The sequence below is a fragment of the Trachinotus anak genome, unplaced genomic scaffold (genome assembly GCF_046630095.1).
Source record: "Trachinotus anak isolate AG129_WGS33_773 ecotype Australia unplaced genomic scaffold, CSIRO_AGI_Tana_v1 ptg000008l, whole genome shotgun sequence".
Taxonomy (NCBI): Eukaryota; Metazoa; Chordata; class Actinopteri; order Carangiformes; family Carangidae; genus Trachinotus; species Trachinotus anak.
The window spans coordinates 9491070-9505552 of NW_027273859.1; the positions used below are offsets into that span (position 1 = coordinate 9491070).

Genomic DNA, 14483 nt, shown 5'->3' on the forward strand with positions numbered 1-14483 from the left:
GAAAAAATTCTATCAACATTTTATCTCTCTCCAGAGGTGGTGTTTTCCTGTTATGAAATGAATAAGGCATGTTGTTGTGTCTACCCAGTGATTCCTCAGACCCTGCTTTTCTTTTCTCCTTACGAAATAAAACACTACAGAGGAATCCTACTGTTTTTAAAATGTATCTGGAGCCTTCCTGGTTCATATTCCACCCTGACCTGTGATCTGTTCTAGCCAGATATGTGCTTATGCTTCTCTTGCCTCACCACTTCCTACAACCTGTAGCCTCTTGTCAGCACAGATAGCCAATTACTTTTCTATTTCTTGTATCTCAGACAATCAAACATCACTAGTATTGTATTTTCTAAAGCACTATATATACCACCCTTACGCAGTACATTTGGAGAATAGCATGTAATTTAATGCTAGTTTATGCCATCCTTTACTTCCTTAGGACCTTTAATGTTTTTCTTCAGCCATTGCATTATTAGTAAGCTTCTCAGGAGGTGGGTTGATCTTTGGAGAAATGCTCGGTTGTACAAGTTATCTGTAGAATGATTCATTACAGATTTAGTACCAAACTCTGCTCACAGACGTTTCCAAAACCTGCATAAGCCCAGCAGCTGCCTGACTCTATGCCTTCTTACCTCTGTGCTTCACCTCCACTGCATGTGCAACAAGCATGGCAAAGTTGTAACGTCACCTTAACGCGTTTTCTTGCTTGTAAAACTTTTTTAAAAAATAGGTTGCCATTACATGCTGCCATCACACTGTAGGAATATAATTACCCCTGAATCTGTTTCCACAATGCAATATCACTGTCTGTCATTGGCTGAGATGGAGGGGGGGGGGGTTGCGATGACTTAAGGATTTGTAAAAGGTTTCCAGGGAAACAGGGATCTCTGTTTCCATTGGCTTGTTTTTGCTATAATGCTGCTACAAAAAATGGACTCATAGAGAGATGATTCATAGATCAGCTGAGTGATGTCAGATCCGATCTATTTATTATATGTCTGTACCATAGAGTGAGCTCAACCAGAGAAGAAAAAAAGTTATTTATATTTTTTCCTCAAGACTGTATTATAATTTAAAAATTTTTTTTTCTTTTTTTTTTGTTTCTTTTTTTTTTTTTTTTTTGCCTGAATCGTGGTTTCCCTTGTATAATGTGTACAGTATGTTTTTGGGGGCATTGATGACCTAAAGAAACATACAATCCTATCAAAGGGATGCATTGGTAATAAAACAAAATTTGAAATACCCAAGATATTTGACATATCTTTCGTTTTTTATTTTTATTTTTCATCTGTAATGTTTCTCTTAATTTTATCATTTGTCGGGGAAGTCATAATGTCATGTCTGAAACTGCAGAAATAGTTTTTGGAATAGGCTTTGAAAAAAATCACATTTAGATTGGGTCAAGATGTTGAAATGAGAGAGGTTGAAGTTTTTAGGATGGAGATTATCATATAGTTGAATTATTTCTGCAATAAGAATGTAAAAACCCCTCTTTCTAAAGGTAGAAACCTGCAAAAAAGTGCAACAAAGTGTCACTTTACATACTTAATATCCATTATTCACATTGTTCTGTGTTTAATTTGGTGTTAAAATTGTTTCCTGTTTTCACTAAATTTAAACAAAACTGAATTTGCATATTTTACAACATTTTAACAATACATAGGACATCTAAACTCACACCTTTTGCGTGACAACTCCAACTTTGCGACAATAGGTGCATGCATAGAGCAGAATGCTCAAAGTCAAGAACATACTCAGATAGATAGATACTTTATTAATCCCTTGGAGAAATGCAAAGAATCAAAGAAGACACCAGTCCTAATCTTTGTGGGGCAGCCAAAAATATGGAAAATAAGATAATATTTCTCATTAATAAAATCAAACCTTTGTGTCTTCCAGTGTAAAAGTGAGGGAAAGACTGAAAGCCTGAAAGCCAATTGATCAAATGGTAAATAAAACATTCAGGGGAGATGAGTTCAATTATTTTAGGAGAAACAATATATTTTATTGCATTCCCTGAGAACTTTTCTTAATTGCATAGAAAAGAAAAATAGATAGAAAAAGAGCTTCAAGCCAGAACTAGTTCATTTATATACCTAATGAAGAATTTTTCCTAATGTAATGTCACAGTTTCAGTTTTGGGCTCCTGAATAAAAAACAAAAGGGCGTTCATGTGCTTTGCACACTGACACAACAAATTAACACGTGATAACCAAGTAGACATTTCTGCAAGGCCATTTCCTCATTTGTACCTTATAAACTCCTATCAAAGAAATCAAGGAAGCCACATGTTTTCAATAAGGATATTTATTAACGTAATAAAAACTGATTGCACATTTTACAGCAGTAGCATCATACTGCAGCTGAAGAAACTGTTCTATGAAATGCTGGAGTGTGACTCATTTGAAATTACTCAAAACAGTACTAATGTGAAGTATTCACATACAAAATAATTACATTCAATAAAAAATACAAAATTCAAGAACATTTGTTAACTTCCTGTCCTGTCAGATAATTTCACAAATGAAAAACAAAAAGCGCTTGTGAAGACAGACGTGTAGTTTTTCATTTGATGAGACAGGAAGGTTGACTCTCATTGCAATAGTCCGCTCCTGCATTGCTCAGAAATATTACACAACAGTGTGTTGTTGTCGACAGTCCCACCGGTCCATCTCTGATTGAGGTACATAGTTAAGTTAATGATTTCCATAAGGAAGAGCCAAATACCCGACTCCTTGTTTGCTATCTGTCCTTTTCTGTGTCCATCCTTGTGCAGTTTGTTACTGAGGTATTTACTCATCAGAGCTTTTATTAAGAGTTTGTTGCAAGCCCTCAGAAACGGTCAAGAAACGGTTTTCCATAATTTTTGATGGTGTGCTGGCCTCTGTGACAACCTTTGAGGAGTTTGAGTGTGGGTCCTGTTTAATCTCATTGTCCTCATAACTCAGGTTGTCGTAGAATTGTGTACTCACCTCCTGCTCCTGTCTGGCCTTTGCTTTGGCCTGCTGGAGCTGCAGCTGCACCGCCTTATTCACACCAGGGCCTGAGAAAAGAAAACATGGAGATTTAGTCCTCGCTCTCAGTTTCATTGATACCCTCTGTTGCATAGAAAATGATGCAGAAAATAAAGTGCATACCAAAGTAGCTGAGCAGCACAGGGAGGAATATGAGTCCATGTGCCATCCCCAGTAGTGTGATTATCAGGTTTAACCGGAAGAAGAAGATCTGGATGAGCTGTGCTTTGGCAAATGCCAGCACAAGGATGCCTGGTAGGTTGGTCATAGCAACACCAGCAAATACCTTCAGGGTACAAATAAACATGTTTAACTCAGACAGCATTTAACTGTGGGGCACTAAAGGTGAAAGTTTAATTCCCTGATTTTTTGCTTTAAATTTGTGCGTGATTGACAATGTTTGCTCTAGGTTTTGCCTTAGTTTACTTACCGCACTGCCCATACTTGCTGTAGCCTCCATAGCTCTTTCCACATGTGTGGGCTTGTTGCTGAGTGCAAAGGATCTTGTCATATGTGACACAAACTCCACAGAGATGCCCACCGCCTGCAAACCACATAGAGATTGCAAGTTCATAAAGTCAGAAATGACCATCTAAATGAATTCCATTATTGTTTACATACTGTAGCAGTGTTTCAGGTAATGTTTGCCTTAACATAATTACATTTTGATAAACAGTAGTTATCATTGAAATGTGAGGCTACAATTTTACTTGTGCATTTCAAAGGTAAGAGTGTCAAATAAATCTCCATGATAAAAAGGTGAATAAATCACCATTATGAAACATAATGGTGATGATATGGATTATAAATAAATCTAAAATGAATGAATGAGCAAAGTGCCCCTTCAATCCCCACCACAGCCATGTTCTTACCGTGACCAGATTGATGAGGGCAACTGCGTTGTAATCAATGCCCCACAGTGTCATGACGCCAACAGTATCCACGGTGATCATGATTATGGTGATCAGGTTGAGCAGGCCGGAGCGGATGTCCAAACCCAGCAGCAGACAGCACACCACAAATGTCGGCAGCAGACACAGGGAGATATTGAAGAGTCCCTCTGGCACAATAGTAAGATACTGCTCGTAAAATACATTAGTTACCCTGGAAGAAGGAGAAAAGCAAAGTATTGCTTAGATTAAATGGCCAATTCCATATAAATAAAGAATAGAAACTGCCCATCAACAGCACTGTAGAGGGAAGGTAACACGAAGGAGTTTGGGAACTAAAAGTACGTACGTGTAAGGAAATACTTCAAAGTCAGGTGAGGTGCCTGGTATTTTCCTCATGCCCATGGTGATGTTGTGGGCTAGCTCTCTGGCCTTCTGCAGTGCAGCAGTGAACTCCTGAGAGTTGGTTAAAGGTGTGTGGTAAGCCATGAACCGAGAGGCTGGGAACGTAAGGGGGGGTGTGGGGGTTCATTTATTATAATCATTTCTATTTAAATGAATATACGGTAACATCTTTCTCTGCTTTGAGATGATCTGAGATGACTTACCTATAATTTCTCCACTCTCGTCTCTCACCACAGCTGTGTCATAGGCTCCTAAACCACTGTTATAAGAGAATATAAGCGGTGAGAATTTTGTTTTCATGTTTTCATGTTTTTGTATATATGTGTGCAGCTAGGATACACACCCTTTGGGGCACTGCAGGTCAGGCCTGTTACCCAGGAAGTCAGGGAGGAAGCGGTTGAATTTTTCCACGCTGGGTCTGAGAACACCATTTGGAGGAGTAGCCATACACTTACGTGCACAGAGAAAAGAAGCTGTTGAGACGGAGCAGAGAGTGTTAATACAGCAAGGGTGATGTCTTTCATCATATTACGAAACTCAGAGTAAGAATTTACGTTAATGTTGTGTTTTCTCTGCAGTGATTCTCACATTCACTTGCAGGACAGAACTTTCCCAAATTTGGACCTATCGTGTACAGACGACAACATTTGGATCCAGGGTTCAGCCAGTCAATGAAATCATCCACCCAAGAGTTTGCAGGAATAGCCAAGTAGGACCTACAGGTCACATCGTCAGTGGGGTTAAAGAAAGACAGGAATACAAGTGTCAATGTTGAAGGATAAGACTGGTGATATTTTTCTTACATCCAAATCCCATGAATAGACCAAAAACAACAATGCATTAATTCGGTCAAACAATATATACTGTGACATAAATATTTAAAATCAGGTCACAAATATAGGCCTATACTTTAATTTCTTTAAAAGTCTCAATTTCCTAAAACATCTGTGAACTGTAGTTTTTAGGAAATATTACTCAAACATAAATAAATGCTGTGTACTATTTCTGGCTGTGGATTGCAGTGATCTAGTGAGTATTTACAGCAGCGGGACATGTGCTCAAAATAAACTACAGCACCAATGTTGCCACAAAGAAAATGTCACCCAAAGGTGTGGCTTGTTGATGTGTCTGTAATGATTTTCAGACAATAATAAAGCTCTATGGCTTACAGGTATTAACTTAACCAGGCAGCAGTTACATAGATAAAAGTTTTATTGTTGGGTTTGGTCTTTTCATGGGATTTGCTGACAGTTCAAATATTTAGAATTATCCTTGACAACAGCTTTAAGCTTTAAAGAAATAGACATATAGGGAAACAAGATTGTTTGCTATGAAGTAGATGAGATGAGATGATGAGCTTGTCTTTTTGCTAATATAGGCTAACTGGCGACTGGCTGCAGGTTTATATCCACTGTAGAGACATGAGTGGTATCAACTTTGTCATCTAACTCTGCAAGACAGCGAATGAGCTTGTTTTTTTTTTTTTAAATGTCATATTTCTTTCAGTTTTCACAGTGTGATATTCACATTTAGTGAAGTTAGTGGATGCCCAGTTTTGGCTAATTTTAGCAAACATTTGGACACTAAACCCTTTCACTTTCATACATGGTATCGAAATTCTGGCGAAATCCCTGTTTATGAGTTTTGCTGTTTGCCAGAAAGCTACTGATAATACTAATGATAAGTGCGCTCCATAATCCTTATCTCAAAGAAACAAAAGTGTGTTGTTAATTATAATCCATCCAATGCTCATGGTGCCCTTCAAGTTTTTTCATAAGAATACTTTATATCATAATGATAAGGTTATCACAAGTATCACAGTGAACACAGGTAATATCATTGTTCCTACTGTTTGTATGTGCGGAGCTTAATTCATGCATCACAAGCTCTCTTTTAGTGGAAAAGATTTATTCTACACTACAGGATACTGAAAAAATGCATCAGGAGGCTACACTTACTCCTATTAATAACAGTAATTATAGAAAATACTTTAGTATTTGCTCTCTGTGCATGCTACGATCAGCTAGGCACCTTTTATCTGCTCTGTGGCATTCATGTAACTCAGTTTATCATTAACTGATCTGATTGGCTTGTTTGCAAGAGGTTGCTACTGTGATATCAGCAGGTTCAAGGATCTGTTGAAAAATGATGATGATGACGTAAAACACAACGGCAGAAAATCTCCCCTCAGTCCTCTGAACTGAGGAACTGGTTGGTGCAGAGTTGAGCTGCAAATATCTAAAAGCCTACATTTTCTCCTGTCCAGATCATAAGAAATTAACTCAGTGGCTCACCGATCAGGGTAGTCTGTGGCGTACTGGATCTTCTGGGTTAGTGAGAACTGATCACAGCCCACACTGGAGCAGACTCCATTCATGCCTTCCACACTTGTGAATTTGTAGCCCCTTTTTGTTACAAAGTAAACAGGGACTCCGACTTCAAAGTATTTGTACAGGTACTGGAAATAGTCCAACATATAAGAGCCCTGCACCAAAAACAGAATAATCTTTGTAAGGTTACATTGAAAGAGGAATGTGTGGGCATTCATTTATATTCATGAGGCTTACAGACCTGTGGCATAGCCAGCTCCTGATCCAGACCAACTTTTACATTAAACATAAGGAACAGGGATCCACAGAACACGAAGATGAAAACCAGCATCTGGAGAGAACACATCACAGAACTTATTCAACAAATATCCAGTTAAATCACAAGAAAGTATGACTTGTTAACGTTGGGTTTTGTGTTATTTTAGGCACATCAGAGGTTGGTGCACAGGTTGAGAATAACAGTGAATCTGTCTTATGTTATGGCTGAAATATTGTAAGCTTTACCACTATGATCCTGGTGTAACGGTGCAGTAGGACAGGGGCGTAGTATTTCCTCATGAAGGGCAGCAAAAAGCCCTCGTTTGGCTTGTTGGGACGCTGGGTTGACACTTTAACACAGCACAGCACTTCACAGCGGTTGTTGTCTTGGCGCCGGGCATCCAGGGACAGCAGCGCCACAAAGGCAGTCATCTGGAGGATGAAGTCCATGAGCACAGCCAGAGCAGCGTACAGAGCAAAGGACTTGACTGCTGGCATGGTGGACAGGGCCCCTTGGATAGCAAAAATAAAAGACACAGTTAGAGGTTATCAGGTTTGTATGTGCACACAATTGTGCTGAATTGAAACCTTTTAATTCTAATGTTCCTACCTAAAAAGAAGCAGACAGACTCAGAGAGACTGCACAGGAGCATGCTGGGAGCTACGTTTCCAAGCACACGACCAATCTGGTCCTCTCTCCTCTCTCCAGGCCTCCGTACATCTCTCTGGATGAAAGGAAGAGTTGGGCAACATCACTAAAAATGATGTCCATATCTTACAAAATCAATAATATTGTACACGCACAGTGCACATAAATATACACACCTGGTACTCCAGAACGAAGATGAAGATGTTGTCAGCTCCTACAGCCAGCACCAGGAAAGGCACGACCTGCAGAATAACCAGTGAGGAGGGGATGCCAATCCAGGAGTAGAAGCCCATGGAAGCCAGGACAGAACAGGCGACCACCAGGATCCCACCCAGACCCACCAGGAATTTGGAGTCCACCTTGAGGACACAGAGATAAGACTCCAGATGAACATTCAACTTATTGACCCTTTTCTGTTCCTCATATCTATCTATGCTGTATTGTCCCTTCTATGTTGTACAACTTAATGACCAATAAACCTATGTGCTTCACTGTCAAGATAAGCTCTATAAAGCTGAGATAGCCATATCATATATTATCATATATGTGATAAGTTGTGTTTGATTGATTTTTCCTTTCTTGGCAGAGACTTATAATTTCCCAGGCACATGTTGTATACCTCTGTTTTATAGTAAAACAAAGTTATTTAACAACAGCTACAGCCATGCTTGCACCTCTGTGAGGCTGCATCAGCATGTTAACATGGTCCCAATCACAATGCTAACATGCTGATGTTTGGGTAAGGATAATATTTACAATATTCACTAGCTTAGTGTAGTATGTTAGCATGCAAACACTTGGCAATTAGCCCTTAACACAAAGTACAGCTGAGGGTGCTAGGAATGTCATTAGTTTTGAAGGTGATTGACTATAAATTAAAGTATTGGACAAATGGAAATTTTGAAGGGATCAGTTATTCATCCTTATTCATCCTGACTGGGAGATAAATGTGTGCAGCAAATTTCAGGGCAATCCATTCAGCAGTTGTCAACACATTTCACAAATGTCAACCTGCTGATGGTGCTAAAGGAAAAGTCAGAGAATAACGCAAGTCATTGTGATTCATCATCTGGAAACCACAAATGAGGCAATTCATCTAATATTTGTTGAGATATTTGGACCGAAGTGTTAGACTGCCTATCCTTTGAGCCACACCTTTTGTGTGGCTCAAAGGATACATTGTGTGATGACTTACCAGTAAGCGTTTCCATGAAGAGTACTCCCCTAGTGCAACAGCAATGTAAACAAAGATTACAGCATAGCTGATCATAAAGATGGGGATATCCTCTGCTGTGGTCCGATTAATCTCATCCTCCAGAGACCTCTGTGGATCGAAGCGCAGGGGAAAGAGAAGTCAAGGATTTGTGCCTTAAGAGTTAAGATAGTGAGGTGATAGAAAAAGAGGCGAGAACCTAACACGCCCTTTGGAAAAGCTGTGACTGCAGGTCTTTATCAGCATGGCGCTGATTACTTCTTTTTTTTGAGCATTTTTGCTTTTAATTGATAGGAGATGACAGAGAGCAGAGAGGAAATATACTTGACATGCACCAACTTTTCACTGGGCAGGCTTAAACCAGAGACAATAAGACAGTCAGGGTCTGAAACCCTTGGCTTCCGGGGAAAATTAATATTGAAACATGAATGATGTGTTCTGTCAGTTCTCGTAATTTACTGTACCTCCGCCATGTATGCAAAGGTGAAGTTGGTGTCAGGGCTTTTCTGGTAGTCTTGGACAATTTTAAGAAACTCTTTCTCCCAGTGCATGGCCACTTTAAACTTGGGGTTGTCGCGAGCGTAGTTGTTGAGGGAGAAGGTCAGGATGAAAGCCTGAGCGTTGGTGTAATCATCATCTGGGAAAAGCAAGACATGTAAAGTTAAAGTGAGTTAGATTGTGTTGATTGTTCAGGTATTTTGTGTGTAAAAGATGATGCTGAAAGTCACTCACTCTCATAGCCTCCCACAGCCAGAAAGGGGAAGACTGGAGCTCCATAGTCGGCCATGCAGCTCAAACCTAAATCGGTGATGTCTTTGAAGGACAGGGGAGAGCTTGAGAAGAGACAGACAAGGGAAAGTTATGTTTAAGTCACTGAGAAACTGTAGATCACTGTTTTTTTTTTTCAGATTTGAAATGACGTTTGATGAAACCTTACTTGAGGCAGTAGATTAAGTGATCTCTCCAGTCCACCTCTTTGGTCACTCCCAGCTCTGTCATGTTCACCTTAGCGTTAATGTTGTCCATGCTGTTCTGGAAATACTGTGGCAAACTGTTGATTGCACAGTCTGTCACGGCGGGGTTGGATGGGTTCAGTGGTGCAAAGCACACATCCTTTAGACTCGCTGTGCGGTTCAGATCCTCTGACCAAAACGAGATGTTCTAACATAAAAAAGAGGCATTGTTGTGTTAAAATAATATGATGAGCTTTTGCAAACATTTCCAACTGTCAGCTTTTATTCTGGGCTTTTTACCCGTATTCTAGTCTGAAGCTCCAGCAGCTCAGTGATGAGATCCTTAGATACAAGGCCACTGAAGTTCTGTGGTCCAAACAGCAAAGAATCATAAATGTGGCCTTTTCTGTCTGGCGCTGTCAAGATCAGCTGGTTCGTCCTGAAGAAGGGGTCAAAGTGTGTGTCATGGAAGTCTTTCTCCTGGCGGGCCTGGCTGTTGGGAGCAGACCACAGCTCGACCGGGTCAGTGGTGAGCTCAATGGACTTGAGGCCAGCAGAGAAAGCAGCCACGACTCCAGCCGACACCAGGAGCACCTTGAAAGAAGATAAAATAAGACTTAATATTAACAACTGTAATTTTCTGGCTGACAAACTTCGTTTTTCTTAAAGATACTGCGTGTATAGTTTGAAGATGTTTATGTTTAAAATCATTGTGATGGTTATTGGTTGTAGAAAAATGAGAAATCCTGTAAGAAACAGTGCATCTGTCATACAACAAAGTCAGAAATCCTACAAGCAGTGGCTTTTAATTTGCCAAATGAAACAATTAGCAGGTCTGTATCAGTACCTGCTATCATGTACTGTACTTTTGCCGGTTGAAAATACTTACTGTTAGAGGATAAGTGGCCATGAGGGTTCCCCAACGCTGAAAAATTGCACTCAGGAAATCTTGAGCTGCCAGGCTCTTCATGTCAGCCCACGTCACCTCTGATGGTTGAACAACCTGCTGAGTCACATCATTACAGTTCTGGTCTTTGCCTTTCTTTTTCCTCTTTCCTTTCTCTTCATCCTCTCTTTTCTTAGACTTCATCACGCAAGAGACAGAGAGGTAAAACAGGAAGGCAAATGTCAGGAGAACGAGTAAGATAATAGAAATCACAAGGAAGCCGTCTGTCCCGGACAGGGTGAAGGGGCCGGGGGGTGGCGATAGAGGAGGCATACTCGGGCACGATTCTTGGCAGTCCTGGCAAGAGCAGACTTGACCTCCAGATGGTGTGGTCTCGTTACACTTCAGAGCACGTCCATTGTAGGGAATCATACCCTCTGGCACTCCCTCAGTGTCCCCCTCTTTTATCAGCCTGAAGTCGATGTCCAGTGGAGCCAGGCCGTTACTGGAGTCTCCCTGGAAATCATACCAGCGCTGGGGGGTGCACAGCTTGGCGCCATACCGACCACACATGGTGGCAATGGCAAAGCCACCTGTGGCGGGGATCCTGACATTTTTACAAGACTGGAAGGAAGCATCTGCAAAGGTGGTGGTGAGGAATGCCTGGTAACCCACCACAGCCTCTTTTGTGATGTTCTCGTAGGTGGTGATGTTCATGACCTTTGTGATTTTTAGCATCTGGCTCTGGTTGGGACTGCAGGTGTTGATGCAGTGCAGGTGGGCAAAGTTCTCAGCGCAGGAAGGGCAGCGGACCAGCACAGCCTGGGACAGAAACAGACTCTTTTCCAGGGACGACAGCTGTCTGGAGGAGCAGCAGGCATATGTGTTGCCCTCGCCACGGTCCAGCATGGGACACACCTGCAGCAAGAACAGGCGCTATTTTACGAAGTGACAGACTCAAACACGAGCTCAGTTTTTGTGAACTGAATACATAAAATAATTTCTTAAGAATAAATGAGGAACACTAAGAACAGTCCTACTCTACAATGCTTTATTAAGTCCAGTTCTCTGCTTTAGTTAAACAGTATGAAGGATCTATATACCCGTTTAAGTTTCATGTAGTGTTGCCCTGTGATTGGTCGGGCACGGCTGTAGTCGAGACAGGGGACCGTAGGATCAATGAGGGACCCTCCTACCGACGGGTTACGACCACACTCTTCATAGAAGGCGCAGTAGCCAGGCTCATGTTGGGCCTCTGACAGCACCTGTGTGGAAGACAGAGTTGTAAAGTATAAGGCATATAGGGCACACATATGACTACTATCTATAATGACTTTAGAGCTGCACTGCGTCCTGCTATGTCAGCTACTTGATACAACCTTACAAGAACAATAAAAAGGAAAATGTTCAAGTTCAAATATGTTCTACTTCAAGGTTGATTACAATATCCAAAAATGAATTACAAATTAATGAACCTATTTTATATATTAGTAAATGTTTAATGTTTGATAATTTTATAGACTTCCCATATGAGGCACACTTTTAAACTAGTAAAATACAGCCCTTACTGTCTGTCATTGGTATTTGTCTAAATTTAATCTTTTTATTTTAGCTTTTATTTTTAAACTTCCACCTAAAAGAGCTATAGTTGGCAATTGTTCAAATGTTATGTATAAATAAAATGACTTAATGGTTAGCCAACCACTATGTGGACTCTTGGAACATGTACTAAATTAAATACATTTTCTTTTAATTATTTATTTTAAGTAGAATCGTAAAATATCAACTTTATAATTCATGACAGAGTGCATTCATTAATCTGGGTATGATTTACATTATGTCTCATGTTCACTCTTTAGACATCAACCAAAACCAAAAGCAGAAAAAGAACTACCGGACCCGACTGTTAACACTATTTACCATGAAGAATGAAAGCAGACATTATTCTAGATGAAAGTAACTAACATGGTTTTACAGTGTTATTTTTTTAAAAGATTACAACCAGTTAACATTATATTACTTAATTCAAGTATAACGTGTATAATTTAATTAGACCTTTCAGTTGTATGAAAGATTTGAAATACAGTGAATAAAGTGAAATACAACATGCATTGTAATATATATTCAAAATCATTTTTATGTAGTTATATGTAAAAATTGGAATACACATTACGACAGGTGTGGTATTTCACTATATTTCAGTATTTAATTTATTTTCTATTTAGGCATTTAACATCTCCCATAAAACTGAACTTCAAGCCACAGAGCATGCTTTATCTGATGATTTTGACACATTTATCTAAATGACTTGCTCAGGTCTATGCTACCTGTATGAACACTTCCCCAATCTTTACTTTGGACACTTAGATGTAACAAAGCATTGGAAGCACGTTTTTGTTTTGACATTTATGGCGCTTTACTGTGGAAACATAGCATAGTCCTTTTGTTATTACGAACATTTGGATCAATAATTACAGTTAAATTACAGCATTTGTCTTATATCTGTAAGTGATTACATTGACTTAGTATTGGAATTACCAAAGCAATCACACATATTCCGCCTCTTTTCAGTCTTGGTCACAGATCATTTCCTTATAAAGTTTTTTTTTTGTTTAAAGTTTTATAGTATGAGAATTAAGTAATGCTATTATACTGCTGACTGAAAAAAAAACAGTATTTATATTACAGTACACTGTTACAGAGCTATCAGGTATTGGTTCCTTAATAAAGAAAAACTATCAGACCAACTTACCAGACAAGTCAGAAAAGCGATCAGAGCTTTGACACAGACCATGATTCCTGAGGGTCTTTCAGCAACAGAAGAGTCTGGATCCTAAGGTGCAGTAAAATGGAGTGTATATTAATCACTGTTGCCTTGTTGGACGACACATTAGACAAAGTATGACAGTGAGAGAGATGCTCTGTGATATTGAAGTTGTCCTCTCTCACCTATCATCTGTCTGTCTGTCCGTTGGGGTTGGGGAAGGAGAAAAATCATGACATGCCCAACGTCACCCCTCCTATGATGTCGCACTTTTCTTATCTGGTCTGATGTGGTGGCTGGCCAATCGCAGCTATGGATGATCAATTCCTCTGTCTGATAATTAACATGGGAGAGACTTTGATAGGGTTGCTGTGGAGATGCAAAGCAGGTGGCAGAAACTACATGAGAATCCATAACAACAACCACACCCAGTCCTTCACTTGTGTGTGTCTTGTTTTCACCTTGGTGTTTCTGTTAAAGACAGATTTTGACACTGGTTGCTTTGAATCAGATCAATTTGAACAGCAAGTATGATGTTTGTTTGTTTTTGTGTATGTCACAACCATGCAAAGTACAGTATACTAGAGCAGAGATACTATCTACTAATATCCTTGACACATTTCCGTCTGATAACATTTTTTTCGCCCTTTCAAGGCTTACATCAGACCAATTGCCAGCCTATAGATGGTGGCAGACCGTCATGCCAAGACAACATGGCTAATCACTTCCTGGATCACATCCTACCATCTAAGATCAGCTTTGCAATTAATATTGTTATCGCATGTCAAGGTCAGACCTGAGATAAAGCACAGGATCATCAGAGCATCAGAGCTATCAGGGCGAAGGTACATAAGCATTTCAATTTGTGATAAACAGAGATGGTAAAAAAAGACAAGAAGAAATGGGGCAGATATGGTGATGTTCTTTGTTCTTTCATATGCTGATAAGTCACGACAACATGTATAATTTTGTAACTTGGCCAGCACACCAAAAACTGCTACACCGCACTGCACATTATTCAAATCAAAATGTAAAATCATGTGCTTGATCAACATTTATCTATTTATCTATTGTTTATCAATTTGCACTGTGAGAAAGTACCCTAACAGTGACTGCGCAGAACT

The 14483-nt window shown here is 39.8% G+C and overlaps 1 protein-coding gene across 1 annotated transcript; it reads right to left on the reverse strand.

The window, feature by feature from the left end:
- Positions 1–2286: 2286 nt before the first annotated feature.
- On the reverse strand, positions 2287–13559 carry npc1l1 (NPC1-like 1). The gene is made up of 21 exons (XM_071482407.1): positions 13348–13559; positions 11699–11860; positions 10599–11513; positions 10010–10303; positions 9694–9917; positions 9489–9589; positions 9221–9393; positions 8739–8867; positions 7720–7902; positions 7505–7619; positions 7141–7406; positions 6878–6967; positions 6601–6791; positions 4895–5022; positions 4650–4779; positions 4510–4565; positions 4251–4401; positions 3884–4115; positions 3442–3555; positions 3135–3297; positions 2287–3040 (listed from the first exon to the last, which is right to left on the reverse strand). Exons 1-21 carry the CDS (start codon positions 13387–13389, stop codon positions 2790–2792), a joined length of 4110 nt encoding a protein of 1369 aa, XP_071338508.1. The 5' UTR covers positions 13390–13559; the 3' UTR covers positions 2287–2789.
- Positions 13560–14483: the final 924 nt, after the last annotated feature.

Excerpts from the sequence above, each read along its gene's own strand:
- npc1l1 (XM_071482407.1), bottom strand. The coding sequence starts at position 13,389 with ATGGTCTGTGTCAAAGCTCTGATCGCTTTTCTGACTTGTCTG. Across the intron at positions 11,514-11,698 it reads ACTACATGAAACTTAAACGG|GTGTGTCCCATGCTGGACCG; the intron begins GTATATAGATCC and ends TTCTTGCTGCAG. Across the intron at positions 8,868-9,220 it reads CCTTTGCATACATGGCGGAG|AGGTCTCTGGAGGATGAGAT; the intron begins GTACAGTAAATT and ends TTCGATCCACAG.